The 23,708-nt window shown below is 45.3% G+C and overlaps 1 protein-coding gene across 1 annotated transcript in view; it reads right to left on the bottom strand.

Annotated features, from left to right (window-relative positions):
* The window catches only part of TECRL (trans-2,3-enoyl-CoA reductase like), a 423,008-nt gene that overhangs the window by 4,951 nt on the left and 394,349 nt on the right, over nt 1–23,708 (bottom strand). Inside the window, exon 11 of the mRNA XM_029600902.1 lies at nt 9,971–10,016. Coding sequence (XP_029456762.1) covers nt 9,971–10,016 — 46 coding nt within the window. The remainder of the gene's footprint in view (nt 1–9,970; nt 10,017–23,708) is intronic.

Below are 23,708 nucleotides of genomic sequence, written 5' to 3'. Positions count from 1 at the left end.
AGCATGAGTTTTAGTGCATTGGCCTCTAAAAGGCCATAAAGGTGAATTTTAAGAGCCCGGTGCATGCATCAATTGGGGATGCATGAAGAAGTCAGGCTCACATGTGCCGACTGTATTTTAAAAAGTGCCCAGATTCGCGTGTAAAAGCCAAGGCGCACACATCTCAAAAGTTTGCAAAAAGGGGTAGCGCATGGGCATGGGCTAGGCAGGGCACATGCGTTTCGGGACTCGCCCAAGAGATGAGCGTATAAATACTTGTGCGCCGCTGCGCACGCCGAGGTCCCCTACCTTGTAACTTTACTTCTGCTATGGGTGACATGTAAGTCAGACAATAAAAGGATTGAGCCATTTCTGAGGGGTTTAAAGGGTCTGCGGTAACTGGAGGGAGTGTAGGCTATCAATCAGGGAGGGGTGAAAGACCTAGCTGTTAACTGGGCAAACTGGAGGATGAACTGGTAATCTGGAAATGGCTTGGGCAGGTTCCCCTTTTAAAATCCCGCCACTTATATGGAAGAAGCAGGATTTGTGCACCCACTTAAAATTTGGTGCATGTATGCTCATGGGCAGGCTATTTTATAATATGTGTGCTTACATGCATGCAAGTTATAAAATCACCATGTCCCTGGATGCAGGCTGCTTAACGCACGCCAATGTGAGCCTGCCCACCGGTTTGAAAGTTACCGTCCTTCTATGCTTGTTAAACTTGAGTGTGTTGGCTCCAAAGTAATTTAACACAGGGAAGGTCTTTGTTAATTTTGACACCTCACTTGATTCCTACTGCTATAACATCTGGCCATCACATCAGAGTTGGGGATTTAGCAAGAATTTCAGAAACCATACATATATGCCTCTTCTTTCATACTTTCTTGTCAACAAGCTGTAAAGTACTACTCCTTCATCAGTATGCAGTCGCATTAGGCACTGCATAATAAACATCAAGCATTTCCAAAGGAGAAGGGAAGAAGGGAGACTACAAATAGTGTTACAGTTACTCTCTCTGTGTGACAAAAGGAGAATCACAGAGCTAGCCCATGAATGATCTCATGAACATTGATATGCAAGCATTTTTTCATCTAGTCAATGGTTGACAATAATTTTTAGAGGAATGGCAAACAACTTGAACATCTCCTTCAGAGAGGTTGGATGACCAGAGCCCACTCTTCTCTCAACTGACTGCTGCCTCCAAACCTTTTCTATCTGTACACCTGTTATGTTGATCTCATATATTGCGAAAGACCTCAGCTGGCCCATACGTTTTTAAATTGTTACTTTGTTAGCATTGTACAGAGAAGTGTGCCAAGCAGAGTGTGTCTGCAAATCATGAAGGTTACCAGTACCTAATCTAGTTTTGCTCATGAACAGTACTGATATGATGGGAAACTAGCACTCTGCAGTTAAAGATTGCCTATAGACCATTATGGGTATTGAAAAGGGGCTCATAAGCTCCTCAACACACAGTCATTTCAACTACATATCCATTTGTCATTGCTTAAAAAGAAAGGAACTCATATCACATAGCCACACCTTCCTATAGTATTTGCTGATTTCTTTTTTTCAATTCCACATATCTTCATGCCTTTTAACAGTGTTCAGATTATTACAGTCCAGTGAGAGAGTATATAGGAAACTCCTCAGAACAACTTAAAGGACCATCCATTACTCTATGGGCTGGTTCTCCTTAAGAATTAAACCCGTAAATGACTCTGGGCCGAGGGAGACTCCCTTCACTACAGGATAAGAAGTTGAGGACTAGAAGGGAGAAGAAGGAAGGCTTCCTATGCAAGGGCTACCTATATTTGAGAGTTTTGAGCAGATACAAGAGACTGCTGAGGTAAGCAGGCTTTATGCTGAATTGTTGCGATGCTGCCAGCGGACCTAGTCGCGAGAAGCCTCTTACCTTCTTCTGCCAGCCTTTCAGTGCTGTTCCTCGCAGCCCAGAGGCTGCTGACATCTCCCCCACTGCCTCTGTCATTCCACAGTGGGCCGCTGCCATCACCGCCTCTCTTCACAGCCAGGAGGCCACTGCCAATGTTCCTCTCTGTGGTGGGCCAGTCGTCGCTAATGCTGCCGCCACTTCCTGCTTCCCTCCTGTGGCTGAGGGGAAGGACTGCCACTGACACTCTTGTTCATGGCTTGGAGGCCGCCGCTGACTCCGCTGTTTTTAGGGCCTCTCCTGTGGCCTGGAGGCCGCCCCGAAGCCCTTTCTCCTATGCCCTGGTGGCCACCACCGCACCATCATTTCTTCATGGCTAGGACGCCGCCAGCTCTCTACAGTGGCCTGGAGGCCTCCCTGAGGCCGCCATTGCTCAGGTCCTCTTCTGCGGCCAGGAGGCCACTTAGGAGTGCCTTTTCATGAGGCAGGGAGCTGCCATCAATCTTCTTTGCTTCACAGCAGGGAGCCACTCATGTCAGGGCCTGCTTCTTCCTGTGCAGCAGGAAGCCGCTCTCCAAGGTCCTGCCTCTTTCTTAGGCATGCGGCTGCTCCTCCTCTCTTCTTTTAAAGAGCTAGCAGTGGTATGTCCTCCTGGGCTCCTCCTGTTGATGTTCCTAGGCGTTTCCTCTTCTGCCCTATTAAGAAGGCCTTTCTTCATTCCATTGTTGCCTTTGCAAGGAGTTGGTCATGGAGTTGGACTGCTCTTGGATCTTCGGTTCCAGCTCTTCATTCCAGGAGCCCCCCGTGATCCTTCTTCACTTCTTCAAGGCAGTCTGTTCCTCGTTGGTAGTCCTTGTCTTTGTCCATGGTTCCTGAACCTTCGTCTTCAACTTCGGTCCATGTTCTGGTCTCTCTTTGGATCCTGCCCCATTGTCTCCAGATGTCCTGATGTCTCCATGTTTCCAGATGTCTAGACATTCCCGCATCTTCAGATGTCCAGATGCCTTCCTGTTTTCAAATCTCCTGATGTCCCCTTTTCTCCAGATGTCTAAACGTCTCCCTATCTCCGGATGTCCAGATGTCCCCTTATCTCCGGATGTCCAGATGTCTCTGTCCTCTGATGTCTTCATCTGTCATGCTCCAGACGTCCCTGAGATCCTCCTCTCTAGAGGTTCCTGATGTCCAGATGCCCTAGATATCCAGACGCCCTGATGTCCTGATGTCCTGAGGTACCGATGTTCTCTTGTGTCTGATGCCTTATGTTTCAGTCCTGATGTTCCAATTCCTGAGTTCCAAGTCCTGGTCTTGATGTTCCGAGTTCCAAGTTCCACGTCTCCATACTGATGTCCTTTGAACAGTCCTGATTCTGAAGTACTGTCAATCCCTAGCTCCGGGTCCAGTTTCGCCTCACCCTGGACCTCGTCTCCAGCTGACCTTTCATGGGAGTAAATCCATATTGATCCAGTGGCTATGTCTGGTGGCTGGAGCCCTCTTCCAGTTGGATCTGTCTTCGAGCACTGCCAGGATTCCTCCTTTGTCCTGAGCCTCAGTCCTGTGCATGTTCTGCTCTCCGCGTGGTCCGTGACCAGCCTCTTCAGGTTGTGTAGGGCGCGCAGTGGGATGGGTGGTCCATGACCAGCCCATGTTGGCTTTGTAGGGCGCCCTGAGGGGCAGTGCCAGTCTAAGTCTCAGAGTACCCTGGGTCCTTGTCCTCGTCCCTTCCAAGTTCCAAGTGGTCTCATCCAAGTTCCAAGTTCCAAGAATCCTTGTCTCATCTCATCTGAGTTCCAAGTCTGAGCCCTTCCAAGTTCCAAGTCCTCATCTGAGTAGCTGGAATCCTCTCCTCAGTCTACATCTGATTTCCTTCCACGTCTTAGCATCTTGTGTCTGAGTTCCAAGTTCTAAGTATCCTCATCTCATCTGAGTTCCAAGTTCCAAGCATCCTCATCTCGTCTGCGTTCCAAGTTCCTAGTAACCTCGCCTTGTTCAAGTCTTCGAGCCTAGTCCAAGTCCGAGGATCCATCTTGTTCCTAGTTCCAGTACCATCTGTCCTTGACCTCTGTCCATCATGCTACATCTGCCACTCCCTAGTGGCAGGTCTGAAAGGGCTATCGAGTGGACGGAGGGCTACCCCCAGAGACCAGCATTGCATTGTTGGGTCTCTACCTGTGCGTGCAAGTTCGGCAGAGGTTAGGGATCGGTGGTCAGCCTGCTCTTCCCATGCTTGGACATATCTTGCCTGCCGCGGTGCTTCCACGGAGCTCCTCTCTGCAGTCGTGTTGTGGTCTAAGGGCACACATCTCCCCAGAATCGGGATCTCTCTCTAGCACTTCCCCAACAGAACATTTTGTCTTCTGCAAATAAACTGTTGTTTGTGAGGAACCAGCTGGAGTTTGGCCTTCTTTTGCTCTCCTGCCTGTTTCCCAACCCATGGCCACTCTCTAGTGCTCTTTAAACTATTTTCTTATGCTGCATTTGTAGCAACAGCTGTGGATCTTCTAATGTAGTTTCCACTGAAACTACCTATTTATTTATTTATTTATTTCAGATTTTTATATACCGGCATTCGAGACAGCAGTCACATCGTGCTGGTTCACATAAAACAGGGGTGCATAGTAAACATAGTAAACATTTAAACCTGCTAAATTGTGCACAGAAATTTTGGGGGAAATTGCTGTCATTACCTGACTGATCTTGAAGAGGATAACAATGGAGCCAACCCAGCTGATAGTGAGAAGAACATACCCAGCCAATCAGGTTTCCAAGATATTCACAATAAATCTACATACAAGAGATGTACATACAATGGAGGCCATGCATATAAATGTAGCTCATGTATATTCAGAGAATATTCTGAAAACCAGACTGGCTGGGTGTGTCCTGAGGACTGGGTTAGGAATGCTTGTACTAGAGCAGGAGGGTTAGTGCCCTTCCCCCTTCCACTCCTCCAAATCCCAAACATTTGTCCAGTATGAGACCTGAAGAAAGGGCCCAGAATTAGTCTGCCACACAGTCCTTTTATTTAAAAGCAGCAAAGAACCTATGTTTAAATGCTTAATTTTATATTTTGTTTTCTAAATGTTTAATATTAATTCCATGTAATTCTCTTTTTGTTTCTGTTTTGCTGTATGAATTGCCATGTAAATCTATGCATGACAGATGAGATTTCAGGGATGAGCTGTAAGTGGAAATGAGAGAGAGAGAGGGAAACAAATGCTTAGTTATGAATTATAGAGATGTTGTATATGTTGTGAAAACTACTATGAATGTTATCATTAGGACCAAAATATATAAATAAGTAACACCCCAGTGAATTTTTAAAATTTTGCAAATTATTAAATTATTGATAACAATTCTCTGCTCACAACCAAGTCTTTGTTTAAATGACCACTGAAAAAGATTTTTTTGGAAAGGTCAACTGCAATGTGTGGTGAAACACATGCAAGCTGCCTGATTTGCTAAAACCGCAAAATTTTTAGACAAGTAGAGGAAGGGTTTCATATATAAATGTTTCAGCCCAACATACGGTCTGATAAATTTCCATGTATAATCATCAACCAATCCTCCTCCACCTGTTATATTATTTTTAGCTCCGTGCAACCCTAGTAAAATCTGCAACACATTTTTTGTCCCATTATTCCTTAAAGACAATTTGTATTTATATGTAGAATTCGAATATCATTTAATTGAGCATAGCTTTCAGAGTCCCGACTTATCTGATGATGTTAAATTCACCCGACGTAGCTACGTTTCTGGTCCGCGACGGAATCTTTCTTCAGGGGAACGTTCTTCTGAAGCAGTCGGTGTAACGATAGCTGAAAATGAAGCTTCAAAAGAGATTTTTACCAGGCGCCATACAGCGCTCTTGCTCTCTACAAACCTCTCGCCAACGATCCAAGCTTTTTAAACTAGAGGCACAGATGGTTTCGCTACCAATCACAACACACATCGCTATGACGTCATCACGTATTCATTCAAACTAAAGAGCCCCAATCAAGAGCTTCATTCATTCCCTGAGGGGCTTGCGTGTTCAAAGTAAAGATCCAAAACGCTTCGCGTTTATTCAGCAATTCTTCCCGATTCCCTCCTCGCGGCTTGAGAGGTATATGATCTATAACAGTCCATCTCAAAGTACTGTACGAGTGTCCATGCTCTTCACAATGTGCAACAATAGGCGCAGATAAGGTGGATGTGTTTAATTTTGATTTGTGTTCATTCAACCTCACTCTGATCTTGCAGGTTGTCCTGCCAATATATAACCCTGGGCACGGACAAATAATTGCGTAAACAACATGGTCAGAATTGCATGATGTGTTGTGTTTACGGTATACCCGATACCCTGTTACCGGTTCTTGCCAGCTCAAGCCCTCAATACAATTCGTACAGTGAGAACATTGCCCGCACTTATGATGTCCAGTGATTGAAACCTGTGCATTTATCGGAGCTTGAGCGTGTACCAGCTTATCTCTAATATTCGCGCCACGTGTAGTGACGATTAGCGGAGTGTCTTCAAAAATCTTATGTAATGCTAATACATGCCAATGGCGTCGAATGCGGGCTACCTGCTAGCCAGTTTTTTCGCGCAAAGTGTATATGTTCCACCACGAGCGATTTTGAAACCCAAGCAGCAATTTTGCGCGATCGATTCTTAGAACGGGGGTATCCGAGATCAGCAATCAGGAAAGCCTATAAAAGGGCCAAATACTCGGACAGACAAAGTCTATTACAGTACAAACCTTCAAAAGACAGTCCACAATTAGTTTGTGTTCTAAAACAGTCAGTGGCCACAAACATTATATCATCATCGATTCGACGCCATTGGCATGTATTAGCATTACATAAGATTTTTGAAGACACTCCACTAATCGTCACTACACTTGGCGCGAATATTAGAGATAAGCTGGTACACGCTCAAGCTCCGATAAATGCACAGGTTTCAATCACTGGACATCATAAGTGCGGGCAATGTTCTCACTGTACGAATTGTATTGAGGGCTTGAGCTGGCAAGAACCGGTAACAGGGTATCGGGTATACCGTAAACACAACACATCATGCAATTCTGACCATGTTGTTTACGCAATTATTTGTCCGTGCCCAGGGTTATATATTGGCAGGACAACCCGCAAGATCAGAGTGAGGTTGAATGAACACAAATCAAAATTAAACACATCCACCTTATCTGCGCCTATTGTTGCACATTGTGAAGAGCATGGACACTCGTACAGTACTTTGAGATGGACTGCTTTAGATCATATACCTCTCAAGCCGTGAGGAGGGAATCGGGAAGAATTGCTGAATAAATGCGAAGCGTTTTGGATCTTTACTTTGAACACGCAAGCCCCTCAGGGAATGAATGAAGCTCTTGATTGGGGCTCTTTAGTTTGAATGAATATGTGATGACGTCATAGCGATGTGTGTTGTGATTGGTAGCGAAACCATCTGTGCCTCTAGTTTAAAAAGCTTGGATCGTTGGCGAGAGGTTTGTAGAGAGCAAGAGCGCTCTATGGCGCCTGGTAAAAATCTCTTTTGAAGCTTCATTTTCAGCTATCGTTACACCGACTGCTTCAGAAGAACGTATCCCCTGAAGAAAGGTTCCGTCGTGGACCAGAAACGTAGCTACGTCGGGTGGATTTAACATCATCAGATAAGTCGGGACTCTGAAAGCTATGCTCAATTAAATGATATTCGAATTCTACATATAAATACAAATTGTCTTTAAGGAATAATGGGACAAAAAATGTGTTGCAGTTTTTACTAGGGTTGCACGGAGCTAAAAATAATATAACAGGTGGAGGAGGATTGGTTGATGATTATACATGGAAATTTATCAGACCATATGTTGGGCTGAAACATTTATATATGAAACCCTTCCTCTACTTGTCTAAAAATTTTGCGGTTTTAGCAAATCAGGCAGCTTGCATGTGTTTCACCACACATTGCAGTTGACCTTTCCAAAAAAATCTTTTTCAGTGGTCATTTAAACAAAGACTTGGTTGTGAGCAGAGAATTGTTATCAATAATTTAATAATTTGCAAAATTTTAAAAATTCACTGGGGTGTTACTTATTTATATATTTTGATTATTACATGACCAATTCCCCAGAACATTTTGGCGCCGTTTGAAATTTTTGGTATCATTAGGACCAAGACATTCTTGAAAGGTAAGTTTTGTCCTTTACATTTTTATTCTGGCATATTCAATTTTAATTTTAATTAATGCTTATTTTATAGCATTGTTTATGTTTCATGTTTATTATGTAATTGTTTATTATTTAGGATTTTATTGATTAGGTTAATTTTATTTGTATTGTTTTGTATGTCCATAACATTGATTTACATTTGGAACAGAAATAATGCAAATCTAACTAAATAAATAATAACTGCAGTAATGGCAAGGGCTGTTACACCTAAGCTGCCTATTTTTGCAATGAGAGGGGAAATAAAAACGTGTTTAAATCATTTTCATTGACAATAATGAGAGCAAAGCAGACACTGGTTTAATGGGACACAGTCAACATGGATTAACCCAAGGGAAGTCTTGCCTAACAAAACTGCTTCATTTTTTTGAAGGGGTTAATAAGAAATTGCCATGCTGGGTCATACCAAGGATTCATCAAGCCCAACATGTGGATAAAGATGAATTGGTAGATGTAGTGTATTTGGATTTTCAGAAGGCATTTGACAAAGTCCCTCATTAGAGGCTTCTAAGAAAACTAAAAAGTTATGGGATAGGAGGCAATGTCCTTTCATGGATTACAGTGAAAAAGTGTAAACAGTGGAGTGCATCAGGGATCTGTACTTGGACCGGTGCTTTTTAATAGATTTATAAATGATCTAGAAAAGTATACGACAAGTGAGGTTATCAAATTTGTGGATAATACAAAATTATTCAAAGTCGTTAAATCACAAGCAGTTTGTGATACATTACAGAAGGACCTTAAAAGACTGGAAGATTGGACATCCAAATGGCAGATTAAATTTAATGTGGACAAGTGCAAGATGTTGCATATAGGGAAAAATAACCCTCGCTGTAGTTGCTCGATGTTAGGTTCCATATTAGGAGCTACCACCAAGGAAAAAGATCTAGGCATCATAGTGGATAATACTTTAAAAGCTCAGTGTGCTGCAGTCAAAAAAGCAAACGAAATTTTAGGAATTATTAGGAAGGGAATGGTTAATAAAACAGAAAATGTCATAATGCCTCTATATTGCTCCATGGTGAGACCACACCTTGAATACTGTGTACAATTTTGGTCGCCACATCTCACGATGTGGCGGCCATCTTTGAAGATGGCGCCGGCCAGCCAGTGCTCCTACCATGTGACAGGGGCCGGCCAATGGCACGGATGCCCTGTCACATGGTAAGTTCAAAGAGCCATCGGCGCCATCTTTATGAGTGGCAGCCGAAGGCCCGAGAATGGGAGATCGCTCCCAGGATGACCACTGGACCACCAGGTAATTTTAAAATGTTTTGGGGGGATCGGGAGGGTGGGGGAAGGTAATGGGTCATTTTTAAAGGGTCAGGTGTTTTGTTTTTTTTATCGGGCCATCGGCGCCATTTTTGAGTGGCAGCCAAAATGGCGCTGATGGCCCGAGAGCGGGAGATTGGTCCCCGTGCCCCCACTGGACAACCAGGTACTCGTAAAAAGTTTTGGGGGGGTTCGGGAGGGTGGGGGAAGGTAAGGGATTAGTTTTATAGGGTCGGGGTGGGTTTAGGGGTTGTTTTGGTGTGCCAGTTTTCCCGCCCTCCCCCCAAATAACTCCCATTAGTGGACACTAATGGGAGTAACAATTTTTCACGATAAATCGGGAAAATTTCTATTGTATCGCGCACTCTAACGATTTTTGACGATTTAAAAAATATCGGACAATTTTTTAAATGGTCAAAAAATGATTCACATCCCTAATTGGCTGCAGACCTCTAGAAGAGAACCCGAGTTGCCTTCACTAAAGAGCCAATATAGAATTCCTGTATGCTTTTTCATGGACAACTCTTAGATTTAATGTGGTCATCCACAATTTTTCAGCACTAGGGATAGGAAATAATCGGAGAAAAATCTACATGTTAGAATAATTTATAGTTCCTTTTAATCTTACCTGGAAGTGTTTGTGTCATAACTGTGAAACTAATCCAGGAACCAATCTGTTACAAAAGGAGAAAATATATGAATATGGCATTATTCAGGGAAAAACATATTCATATGCATATAGGAGGTAATTTAAATTAAATTGAAAATATGTGCTTAAGTTATCCATTTCCAAAGAAAATGTACACACCTCCTTTCACATTTGAAAATTATTCCATCAAAACAACCCCCACACAATTATGCCTGTTAAATCATACACAGAAATTTGTTGGGGAATTTTACTTGCATGCTTTTGAAAATGCAAAAGTCTGTACATAAGTATAAACATTTCTCCACCAGTGCCACTGGGAATGCCTTGGCTTAGACTGGGTAAACCTGTCCACCATAAGGACATAAGTGTGTAAGTTTACTCACAAATTTTATAACAGGCCACTTCTACTGGTATAAAACTGTTTTACCTTCAGAAATGCCTTTGAAAATGACCCACAGAATGGAGGGGTGTGGTGGAAAAACTTAGTAAATCAAGCTCAAACTGATTTTGCCAGATATGGGAAAGCTCTTACAAAATTATGACACATGTAGTTGAAGATTAATAATAAAAGATATATCACTATTTTTTAAAACTAAGTAATTATGGGGCAGATTTTCAAAGGGGTACACATGTAAGATACGCGCGTAACCCCCGAAAAGCTGCCCCTTCCACCCCCTGCACGTGCCGAACCTATGTTGCACAGGCTCGGCGGGGTGCACAAGCCCCGGGATGCGCGTAAGTCCCGGGGCTTTCCTGGGGGGGGGCGTGCCGGGGGCGTGTCGCGGCAGGTGCATCATCGGGGCATTCCGGGGGATGTGGCCACGGCCTCTGGACCAGCCCCCGGACTGGAACATGGCGTGCTGGCAGTCGGCCCAGGCGCGCAAGTTACGCATGTCTCAGGCAGGCATAACTTTTGAAATAAAGGTGGGGGGGGGATTATTTAGGGCCGGGGTGGCGGGTTAGTTAGGGGAAAAAAAGGGAAGGTGGGGGGGCGCCGGAAAGAAAGTTTCTTCCGAGGCCGCTCCAATTTCGGAGCGGCCTCAGAGAGAACGGAGGCAGGCTGCGCGGCTCAGGGCGCACAGGCTGCCGATTTTGCACAGCCTTGCGTGCGCCAACCCTGGATTTTAAAAGATACGCGTGGCTATGTGCATATCTATTAAAATCCGGCGTACTCTTGTTTGCACCAGGTGCGCGAACAAAAGTACACGCACGCGTACTTTTAAAAAATCTGCCCCTATGTGTCAGACCTCCCAAATGGAGACTTTTGGTCACTGAGAAGACCCTTAGAAAAGATTCTGGGTGGAGGAGATTCCTTGTCTCCTGCTGGGGTTTTATTGCAAATAGTTGATCATGGTTAAGTGTTGCAGAAATTAACTATGGAGTAGTTCTATTTAACTGTCACTAGATGGCATCATCTATGGTAATATCATACTAGGCATGTACAGTTAGGAACATAAGAACATAAGAACATAAGAAAATGCCATACTGGGTCAGACCAAGGGTCCATCAAGCCCAGCATCCTGTTTCCAACAGTGGCCAATCCAGGCCATAAGAACCTGGCAAGTACCCAAAAACTAAGTCTATTCCATGTAACCATTGCTAATGGCAGTGGCTATTCTCTAAGTGAACTTAATAGCAGGTAATGGACTTCTCCTCCAAGAACTTATCCAATCCTTTTTTAAACACAGCTATACTAACTGCACGAACCACATTCTCTGGCAACAAATTCCAGAGTTTAATTGTGCGTTGAGTAAAAAAGAACTTTCTCTGATTAGTTTTAAATGTGCCCCATGCTAACTTCATGGAGTGTCCCCTAGTCTTTCTACTATCCGAAAGAGTAAATAACCAATTCACATCTACCCGTTCTAGACCTCTCATGATTTTAAACACCTCTATCATATCCCCCCTCAGTCGTCTCTTCTCCAAGCTGAAAAGTCCTAACCTCTTTAGTCTTTCCTCATAGGGGAGTTGTTCCATTCCCCTTATCATTTTGGTAGCCCTTCTCTGTACCTTCTCCATCGCAATTATATCTTTTTTGAGATGTGGCGACCAGAATTGTACACAGGAAAACTATGGAAGTATTGTGGCTGAATTCTAAGTGGTGTGTCTCCTTTAAGAGGAGAAGGCAAGCTTCTCTGGGGTGAGTGCTAAGGGGAACTATAGAATCCTCAGTTCAGTTTGGTGAAAGGAGTGATGGAGAGAGCCACAGAAGGCTGATATGCTTGGAGGGCTCTGCAGGGGCTTTCTCTCACAAGGGGAAAATCCCAGGACATGGAAGTATTTCTCTGCAAGGGGAAGTAACCAGAGACTCAACCTAGGTTGATTGTAGAAAGAAGAAAAACCTTGCATCCCATCAGTAAGAAGAACCTTGAAGTGAAGATATCCAAAGAGGCTTAAGATAAGGAATTCAGGGAACTCTGTCAAGACCTCAAAGAGCATTTTGAGTGTCTTGAAAGGTATTTGTAGACATCAAAAGGGTATTAGAAATTGGTTGTTGAGAAGGGAGTATAGTGTTATGGGAACCATTTGAAGATGAAACAACCATGGTGTTTTGTGGGAGGAATTTAAGGAGTAACAAATGGAAAGGTAGTCCAAAACGTTTGGAAAGTAGAAATTGGTAATATTACCATTTTGATGAATAAGTTGTTCTGCTACAACCTGGCAGTGGAAACCTGTTAGCTCCTGATTTAATCAGTCTGTATTAAGTTTGTTGTAACTTCTGATTGCTCGTAACCTCAGGAAAATAAAAGTTGGTTCTTGAATATAACTTTGGAGTTTCTTTAACCATGTGAGCTTCTGGGAAACAACATTGCAAGAGCAGCCAGAAGGGGGTTCATTGAAGGGAGACCTAATTTACATGGTTCTCTGTCCAGCTCATGGGGAAAAAAAAACCTCCCTTGACTTTAGGCGCGTGTCCACTATGCATCTTCTTGACCCATCCTTCAGTGAACTCTTCTGAGAGATCAATGCCGTGCTTTCTTTCACAGAGCCAGAAGACCCTTTTACCTTTTATTTGCCCTTCTGGGAAGGGTTACAATTATATCATTTTATCTTCAACTGAACCAACTACTACATTTTAGTGGTACTAAGAAAACTTATGGGGATCATAATATTTTATGTTACACATTACCTTTTTAAATTAAAATTCAAAAACAATTTCAGGATAACGTTTGTTATACAAAAATATATTTGAAAGAAGAATTACATAGGCTCCTATTGCTTTTCTTGTTGTTTAGAAAAGGTCAGATACATTTAAATATGCAGGCATAGTTACCAATTATGCAATAATCTGTATTCATGCATCAAACAATGAGGAAACAAGAACTTAACGTTGAGTCTTTGCCTCTAGGCACATACAGTATGCAATGTTCAATATCAAAGTTAGTAAGGAAGGCTTTGAGCAGGGAGAATATCTGACATTTGGATGAAGCTGTTCTAAGCAAGCTAGTGTTTGGGATCATTATAAGTCTGATCAAAATGTCATGTATTCTGCAGGAGGCACTGGAAACAATCAAATTGATCTGGCAGCCCTGATCCCTGTGATAAGGATACAATCAGCAAAAACAAGATTAAGTTGATTTCTTTTACTTTCTGGGACATCTGCCAGTCTGATCTGGCTCTCTGCTTCAGAACCTGAAGCTGTCTCCCAGGAGACAGTCATGAATCCTGACGTATTGAACCTAAAGTCATCAAGCAATCCCTAAGACAGAGACCAGAGTCAGTTGTAAATATTGGACCATGCATGTTGCCTTCTAATTATCCTAAGGGTTAATGCTGGACAGAGAGGGATTATGTTTTTTTCAATAGTGAGACTATGAGGGAGGACACTAAAGGTGAAACTGCTGAGACAATGTGTTAGTTGAACTGCTTTAAGGAAGAAATAAAGAATGATGATATTCCTTAGAGGGATGTGTGCATTCATTTGGAAACAAAAGGGAAAATGTAAAGCATGATGTTTTTATGCTCAGTTTTTTTGCACCTGAATTGAATGATGTGGCATAAGAGTGGAGCCAGTTAGGGAGGGCGCAAGGAAGGAGGAGGACCAATCATGCTGAAGCAATTTTTAAACCAGCCTATCCCATTTTTTAAAGTTGAAAATGAAAGCAAAAATCAGTTAATCCTATGATTTCAGAGAAAGAAGACACAGGTTGTGAAGCTCTTTCCTTCTGCAAACCCAGAGCTGAGCTGGATGGTTGCAGTGGGGCCAGCGCACTTCTGCATTCCATGTGGTCTCCGTCCCCATATCTACTCCTTTGTTTGCTTTCCCCCGGTGTGAAGTTTTGCTTGGTAGCATGGAAGGGGCACAATCAAGGATCACCATCCAATCAGAGTGGGAGGGGCAGTTAGATGATGCAGGCAGGGACCTCTACTTAAGGCCCAGCTTCCACAGTCAGGTTCTTTAATTGGCCAGTTTGCTTTCCTGTTTTTCTTTTCTACTCACCCTCCTTTTTCACCGCAGGTGGCCATTTCTTCATGTGCCTCCCTCTCACCATTGGTGGCTTCAGCAATCTCTTTTTCTAGCCATTCCTTCAGTAGTGTTTTTTTTTCCTTTGGCATCCTTGCCTTTTTCCAAACAAGCAGTCCCTGGGCTAGCCCTAGTTTAACCTGGCTGGGGTAAAGGGACTTTCTTTCTTTCTCTCTCAGCTAGTTTCAGGAAGTGTAGTGTTCACTGGTGCAGGTAGCAGGTAGCTCAGCAGTACAATGGGGCAGATGTAATATGCTGTTGAAGATCTGCTGTGGGTTTGCACATGAAATGATGCACATTTTCCTGTGCTAATCTTACACATGTATATAATAACACAATTAGGGTGAAAAACCGTGTGCCCAACCGCGCTCAAAAAAAGTCACTGCTGGTTTAGCGCTAGACCATTGCAAAGGAGGCAATTAATTATTCATAGACAATGCAGAGAGCCACGCTGGTATTAGTACGGGTTTTTTAAAGTGGGTTCTTTAGAGCCTGGATCAGGGCGCGAGTTGTTTAAATGCCTGACTGGAGGACAAACATTTAAGCAGCAAACTCCAGAAGAGAGGTCGGAGAGAGAACAGGCACATGTCAGAAATGATGAATGCTTTTTTAACCCCTTCCAAATCTCTGCTGCATTTCCCCCACTCACTGGTATCAGCCATTATAACTCCCACACGGTTGGTGACAGATCATGAAGGGGTTAGACATTGCTCTACCCACCTTGAGTCACAACCCAGACTACTAACTCATAACGAGTCACCACATTAACATGGAGTTATGCGTGGTTTATTGCTTAGGGACTTTAGGTAACATATCTGCACAGATATTTGTTTTGCATGGATTTTCTGCACGTATCTCATTTACATGCCGTCCCCTTAATACATCCCGCTGAGGTACCCACTTTTGCCATGCATGCTTAAAAATATATACGCAGATAACTAGTTAGCTAAAAAATATATGTGTAGACCCGATTTCACTGTGAGTCTTATTACATTGGCCCTAATGGCAGGGAAAAGGACCTGTGTCAGGGAAAGGAAGCATATTCTTTTGAAACAATTGCTACAATTGCAGGTAACTCATGGAGGGCAGGAGCTGGACTCTACAACTTTTGAACAAAGAAGACTGCTGGCAACAAGGGGAAGTCCAAGCAGCCACACTTCTGAATAGGGTGATCCAGTCCTGCATCAGCTACCCTTTGTCATTGGCCCTTCTGGCGGTAAATAAAAGGACACTTGGGAGTGTGCAGCAGGTGGCATATGAAGAAGACCTGCAGCTGCAGCTTCTGAGAGAAATCTGAGGAGGTGCAACAGAGCATTGCATTCAGTGGGTGCGAGCTTGGCTGTGATCTCCTGGTAGAAACGCATGTCCGAAACCCCCAGCAAAGCGTACTAGAATTTTCAAAGTAGTCAAACACAGATCCTCACAGCCAAGGAATTCTGTTATTTCCAGGTCATTGACAACCTCAGCTCCTGAGGACTCTGTGGGTGGTAAGAATGATGAGAGGATTGATTGGTCTGATGGGGATATGTTTGGGGATGTTGATGAGTTTATCAATGGTGAACCAGTTAACACTGATATTCCTGCTGCTCATCAAAGAATAAAAAAATGGGCACAGGATGGGGAATGATTGCTAGCAGGGCAGGCATTCACATTTACTGAAGGCAAGAAATGTGTTGCCGGTATGCATGCCATGTTAACAAGAGTAGATAGGGAGAAGTGTAGGGACAGGGATAGGCAGGCAATGCCTGCACCTAGGGGGCGGGGCCAGCCGTGGATTGCCGCCGGCATGTCCCTTGCAGGGAGAATGCCACGGAGGGCCGTGTCTCTGGCCTGGGAGGCCAAAAGGAAGGCGTTACTGCGGCCGGACCGGCCGCGTGGTAGGTGTAGGTCCCGGGCACGGCCCAGGACCGTAACAGTACTCCCCTTCTTATGCCCCCTCCTTGGAGGCTTAGGTTTACCTGGGTGATCCACATGGAACTGATGAAGGTTTTTATCCAGGATATTGGAAGAAGGCTCCCAGGAATTCTCCTCTGGGCCATACCCCTCCCATGAGAGGAGGTATTCCCACCGGTGGCGGTGGAATCAAACATCCTTCACCATATAGGTTCCGTCGGTCTTGGGGTCAGTGGCGGTGGGTTCCGGAGGCTTTTCATGAAAGGTAGAGAGCACCACAGGCTTAAGCAGGGACATGTGGACCATGTTGTGAATCCGTAAAGTGGACTGTAGTCATAGCCAGTAGGATACAGCCCCTACTTGTTCCACCACAGTAAATGGACCAATATACCTGGGGGCCAGGTGCATGGAAGGAACCCGTAATCGGATATTTCTAGTGCTCAACCAGACCTTGCTCCCCGGGAGGAGGACTGGGGCCAGGCGCCGTAGTCTGTTGGCGTACTTCTTCTCCTTGGCAGACGCCAACTGTAGTTTTTCTTGGGTGGAGCTCCAGAGGTTATGCAGTTATCGAGCCATGAGATGCACTGCGAGCGATGGCACCATAAGAGGTATTGGCAAGGGAGGCCAAAGGGTCTTTCCGTAGACCTCCTGGAATGGAGAGAGGCCGGTAGCAGAGTTTTTATGGCGGTTGTATGAAAATTCTGACCAGGGTAATAAGGCGACCCAATCATTTTGGAGGCCTCCCATGAAGGCCCGAAGGAAGGTCTTAAGGGACTGATTAGTGCGTTCGGCTTGGCTGTTACCTTGGGGGTGGAACGCCGTGGTCAGGTCCAGTTGCACCCCGAACTTCCTGCAGAGGGCTTTCCAGTATTTTGCCGTAAACTGAGGGCCCCGATCGGAGACTATATGCAGAGGGAGCCCATGCAGGCAGAAGACATGTTGCGTGAAAAGGCCTGCCAGCTCGGGCGCCGAGGGTAGTTTAGCAAGTGGTACAAAATGGGCCATCTTAGAGAATTGGTCAATTGTGACCAAGATCATGGTCTTCCTTCGGAGGCAGGTAGATCCACAATAAAGTCGGTGGACAGGTGAGTCCAGGGCTTGGTAGGAATGGGCAGGGGCTGAAGGAGTCCCCAGGGGCGCCCTTGCGGGGGCTTCTGCCTGGTACACGTAGGGCAGGAACGGACATAGCTGTGGACATCCTTCTTGACTTGGAGCCACCAGTAAAACTCAGTCAGTAATTCCAGGGTCCGTGCTACTTCTGGATGTCCTGCGGTCAATGAATCATGGGCCCATGCTAGCACTTTCCTATGCAGGTGAGTAGGCACCACAGTCTTGCCGGCGGGAGCTACCTCGGAAGCAGCAATGAGTACCTTGGCAGGATCAAGGATATATTGGGGTGACGTTGGTGTATCCTTGGTCTCGATGGTGTGGGACAGGGCGTCCGCCCGGATATTCTTGGAGGCTGGTCAGTAGCGGAGGACAAAATTAAATCGGCTAAAGAACAGGGACCACTGGGCCTGTTGGGGATTGAGGCACTGGGCGTGGCACAGGTGCTCTAGATTCTTGTGGTCCGTATACACAATCACTGGGTGTTGAGCCCCCTCCAGCCACTGGCGCAATTTTTCGAAGGCCATCTTTATGGCCAGGAGTTCTTTGTCTCCGATACCGTAATTTCTTTCTGCAGGTGAAAATTTCCTGGAGAAGTAGGTGCACAGTAGTGCTTTACCATTACCAGATACTTGGCTCAGGACAGCCCCGAGCGCCACGTCGGAGGCGTCGACCTCCACCATGAACTGGCATTGGGGATCTGGGTGGTGGAGGCATGTGTCTTCCAAAAATGCTTCCTTCAAGGCCACAAAGGCCTGGCGTGCTTCTGGCGACCAATTCCTGGTGATGTGAGAGGAGCCACCTTGCTGGAGTAGTGCGGGATGAATTGCCTATAGAAGTTGGCAAATCCTAAGAATTGTTGAAGCACTTTTACTCCTATGGATTGAGGCCAGTCTCGAATGGTGGATACCTTCTCTGGGTTGATCCTGAACCCCGTAGCTGAAACAATGTAACCCAGGAAAGGGAGTGACTCTTGCTCGAAGAGGCATTTCTCCAACTTAGCGAACAAGCAATTCTCCCTCAGAATCTGTAGTACTTGCCTGACATGTTGACGATGATCCCTTAGATCCTTAGAATAGATCAGTACATCGTCTAGGTAGACAATGACGGAGGAGTTGAGCATTTCTCGAAGCACCTTGTTCATGAGGTGTTGGAAGACTGGGGGAGCATTGCATAGCCCAAACGGTATTACCAAGTATTCTTAGTGTCTGTCCTGGGTATTGAAAGCAGTCTTTCATTCGTCCCCAGGACGGATGCACACTAGGTTGTATGCCTCATGAAGGTCAAGCTTGGTAAATACCTTGGCTCCCTGCAGATGGTCAAGGAGTTCATGAATCAAGGGTAAAGAGTACCAATCCCACCGTGTGATGCTGTTCAGGCCCCTGTAATCTATGCAGGGTCGGAGGGACCCATCCTTCTTCGCTACGAAGAAGAACCCGGCTTGGAGGGTCGAATGAATCCTCGGTCCAGGTTCTCCTGGATATAGGCAGACATGGCTTGCGTCTCCAGAAGGGACAACGGGTATACCTGTCCCCGTGGTGACGTGGTTCCCGGGAGAAAATTGATCACACAGTCAAAAGGGCGGTGCTCCGGGAGGATCTCGGCCTTCTCTTTGGAAAAGAAATCGAGGTAGTCTTGGTAATGCGGAGGCAGTGCCAAGGAAGTTGTCAGAAACGGTACCGGTGGTCGAGGAACGGTGACCAAACAGGAGTTGAAACATGATGGCCCCCAGGATGCCACCTGAAGGGTATCCCACGAGATTACAGGAGCGTGCTTCCTCAGCCAAGATAGCCCCAGGATAACCAGATGCATAGATCTCTCTAGGACAAGGAACAAAATCTCCTCCATATACAAAAGGCCAGTGCGTAACATGAGAGGCCTGGTATAGGTATCGATGATCCCTGGAAGGAGTCTCCCCTGAATGGAGGACACCCGGAGCGGGGGTCTTTGGAGATGAACCGCAATCTGGAGTTGTTGAACCGAGTCCTTGAGGATGAAGTTTCCCCCAGCTCCAGAGTCGATCATGGCTAGCGTATCGAACTCCCCTTCGGGAAGGAGTAGCATCACTGGAACAGTGCATGGGGAGGCAGAAATGGTGTGACCTAGGGTTAGCTCCCCGACTGTCCCTAGGTCCAAGCGTTTCCCAGACGCTCGCTACAGTGGGCAAGGAAATGGCCCTTGCCAGGGTAATACAGGCATAGGCCCAGAGACCGGCGTCTCCTCTTCTCTTCTTGAGAAAGAGGACTCCTTCCCACCTGCATGGGTTCGATATCTGAAGTCCCTGGGGAGGCAGAGGAGCAATGCCCGCTTTGGGAAGGCGGGGTTCCAGAACTCCCGGATCAGGGAGCAGGCCTTTTCTCCCGGAACCGGTGTTGAATACGGCAGTCTACGTGACCCGCCAGGTCAATGAGATTGTTCAATTCGTCCATGAGATCTCTGGCTGCCAACTCGTATTGAAGTCTAGGGGAGAGGCTTTCCAAAAAGATGTTGTGCAGGCTATCACTTCCTCAGTTCAATTCGGTGGCAAAAGTCTGAAAATCCATGGCATGTTCAGCCAAAGGCCGGTTTCCCTGATGCAGCTGGAGCAGTTCCGTTGCGGCCATAGGTCTACGGGAGGACTCATCGAAGACCTTCCGAAAGGCGGTAACAAACTGTACCAAATTGGCTAGGTGGGAGTCCTGACGTTCCCACAGGGTGGAGGCCCAAACCAAGGGTCTCCCATCCAAAAGGGAGATGATATAGCTCGTCTTGACCCGGTCTGTCGGAAACTGAGCTGGAAGAAGATTAAAGCGAATATAGTACTGGTTCAGGAACCCTCGGCAAAGCTTCGTGTCCCCTGAAAACCGCGAGGGTGCTGGCATCTGTATGGGTGCCGCTGGTCCAGTATTGGTCTCAGCTCCAGGTACAAGAGGACTGGAAGCAACGGCTCCACCAACGCGGTTGGCCAGTCCATGAACGATTGCCATCAGGGACTGAGGCAAGTTTGCTGCTGTTGCAGCCTCTGTGCGATCCCCGGGATGGCTTTGAAGCCTGCGAGATCTGTCAGGTCCATGGCCTTGCAAACTGTTATGGTTGTGGACCCTTGGGCTGGCTGAGACGGTGGATGGAATACTGTGGGAACACACTGGAAGCATCTCAGCTGGGAGGCGGTGCTGAAGAGGCTCCAGAGAAGACTTCACCACTGGAAGCCCGAGGTCCCCCCAGAAGGAGCCCATAGGGACCCGGGCCTCTTGGACTTAGGCGGGTCCTATGCAACCAAGTATCCGAACAGGTGTCCGGAGAGATGGAAGAAGAGGATGGCTGGGCCCAGGAGGCTGGAAGAGTGTTCACCCTCAGAAGCCCGTGGCTCCCCTGGGAGGAGCCCGTGAGAGCCCGAGCTGCTGGGACTTAGGAGAATCCTCTGGGCCAGCAAGTACCAGATACCTGAGGTGGTGGAAGAAGCCGAAGTCGGAGTCCAGGAGCGGAGCCGGGTCAGAAGCCTGAAGTCAGAGATCCAAACCAAAGCCAGGGGCGGAAACTAAAGACAGTGTCGTGGGTCGGAGCCGGGTCGGAAGCCAGAAGTCAGAAGTCAATACCAAAACCAGGAGCGGAAGCTGAAGACGAGTCAGGAGGTGAAGCCGGGTCAGAAGCCAGAAGTCAGAAGACAAACCAAAGCCAGGGGTGGAAGCTGGAAATGTAGTCAGGGAATGGAGCCAGGTCAGAAGCCTGAAGTCAGAAGAGAAGATCCAATGTCCAGATGCAGCAACTAGAGACTCAGGGAACCTGCGCGAACCTCATTGCAAGGCGAGGTACAGCTGCAGCTGCCGGGTTTAAATGACCCGGCAACATCTGACGTCATCACGAGGCTGTTCCTGGGTTTTCTCACGCTGGCCCCTTTAAGTCTGAGGCCCAGGCTACCCAGCATGCACAAATGTACACCCAATTTTATAGCATGTATGCGCAGCCACTCGCATGTTATAAAATCCGGGGTTGGCGCACGCAAGGGGATGCACACTAGTGCACCTGCTTCGTGCTGAGCCCTAGGGGAGCCCCAATGGCATTCTCTGTTCCCTCCGAAGCCGCTCTGAAATCGGAGCGGCCTCAGAGGGAACGTTCCTTCCACCCCCCTCCCACCTTCCCCTCCCTTCCCCTATTGTACATAATTTCTGTACACAGGGACAGGGCAACAAGAACACTTCGATTCAGCAAAAGATTTTAAAATATAATTTGTTCAGCTGTTTAAAAGAGAGTCCAAGACAAGTGTTCCTGGGAGATGCGATATAAATGCCCTCTATCTGTAATAACTAGCATCTCAATGAATATAAGACATGCCCTGACTTATATAATCAAAATACAACACTCCCGAAGCTTCCAGGATGAATGACGTGACTGCCCAAAGACTTCTTTACAAAGATACATTATGCTGTTGTCATGACAATCTATCATGTATAGGAAATGCTTGTGAGGACATCCTCCATTCAGTTGTAAAAATCATTCATTTACTAGTCTTTCCTGAAACCACCCTTCCATGATAAAAGTTCCTGTATCACCCTGGCTTTGATGCACTGTATTCTTCTGTTCTTCTTTTGATATTCTTTGTTGTGTAAACAAATCGCAAGTCTGTGGCTTCAATAGGAGTTAGGCCTGAATTCCGTTTCTTGGCACCAGGATTTAATTAAAACTGTCACCTCACAGGATCTTCTTTTCAACTGGTTTCTGTCCGTTGAAATTATGCATTTGTAAGACAAAAGCTTGCATCCTGGACCCAGTTTCCCTGTATTGTGGTGCAAACAGTCATTGATGCCTTTCTGGCCTTTAATTATATGCTGTGCAGAGCTTACAAGTTTCCTAAATCTTCTACATCCTTCGAATCTGTGATAGTCAGAAAGTCTCTCAGAGTTCATTCACCTCTGACAGGCCACAGTACAGCAGAGGCATCTGGGTATTTTTGGTTGTCTGCTCGGCCTATTCTTCATTTCCCTCTATGGGACACCTTTAATGGACAGGTGTCACATCAACCAGTCTTCAATGATGAGCCATGACAAAGGAACTTAAAGTGTGTCCTAACCACTAACCTTGGTATTTATCAGGTGTAGTGCATAGGTGTATGTCCCTCTAGATTCCTAATTAATATGAAGGATGCTCCCACAAGCATTCACTAGTTAATCAAACAATACCATTCAAATTGAATTACAAGAATAATTCTCCAGTTCTATAGTTAAAATACAAATATCATACTTTCATAATGATAGTCTTACACTCAAAATTTGCATTACATAAGGAGAAAATACTATACTTAAACTAATAGTATGAAGAGAGTGAATTATTCCTCCTAGAAATTAGTCTACATACTACAAATCATATAATAGTGCATCATATACTAATATAACTAAGATAAAGCAAGAACTAAAAATTATTAAAAAATAAAATACCTATCATATTACATTGTTTAGAACAGATGTGTCTCTGCAAGAAGAACTGTCTCATATTGAGAACCAGGAATAGAAGTAGGTACGTGTAATAGGGAAGAACGAGGACGAATATATGATAAAAGTGAAAAAGAACACTGGAAACAACAACAGCCAAAAATCAGTATACAGAAAATAGCAAATACAGAAAATAGTAACTTACGTAACCAAGAAATTGAAGAAAGCCAGGAAAACATAGAATCAAACCATGAATCCGTATCAGGATTTATACCACCTTGTGTATACATAATATGAGATAGATTTTGAAGGTGTTGGAAAACATATGACATATTATGTTCATAAGCTGCTGTAGGAATATAGGTACAGCATGCAGTACCAATGATAACACAAACCCCTCCTTTCGATGCAAGGATGGAATCCAAAGCTAACCTATTTTGCTGAGCAGTAATTGCAGTTGCTCTGAGCTCAGTATTGATAGCATTAAGACCTGCAGTAGTTAAATTAACAAACTGCATAAACTGATAACGAATAGTCTGAATCCACTTAGCATTTGCTGCAGCTTGAACACCAGGTGTCAGCCATGAAGCAAAAAACAATTCAGTTCTACTAAACAGTTTAAATTCATCAGGGACATCAGTTGGAGTAAGATAAGCAGAACGACGTACCCGTTTAGAAAATACAGAGGGTGAAAATATAGAAAGAGGCGAAATAAATACAGGGGCAGCTAAAGTCACCATAGCACAAGTACCACGCCATCGAAAGGGAAGAAACTGATAGACAGAAATACCACATTGCCAGAAAACATCCATGAGAGGCTGTGAACCAAATTCTAAATATATAGCAT

Source organism: Rhinatrema bivittatum, chromosome 1, assembly GCF_901001135.1.
Source record: "Rhinatrema bivittatum chromosome 1, aRhiBiv1.1, whole genome shotgun sequence".
NCBI classification, from domain to species: Eukaryota; Metazoa; Chordata; class Amphibia; order Gymnophiona; family Rhinatrematidae; genus Rhinatrema; species Rhinatrema bivittatum.
Note: the sequence above shows the minus strand (reverse complement) of the source record. Positions and strands in the feature narration are given on the sequence as shown.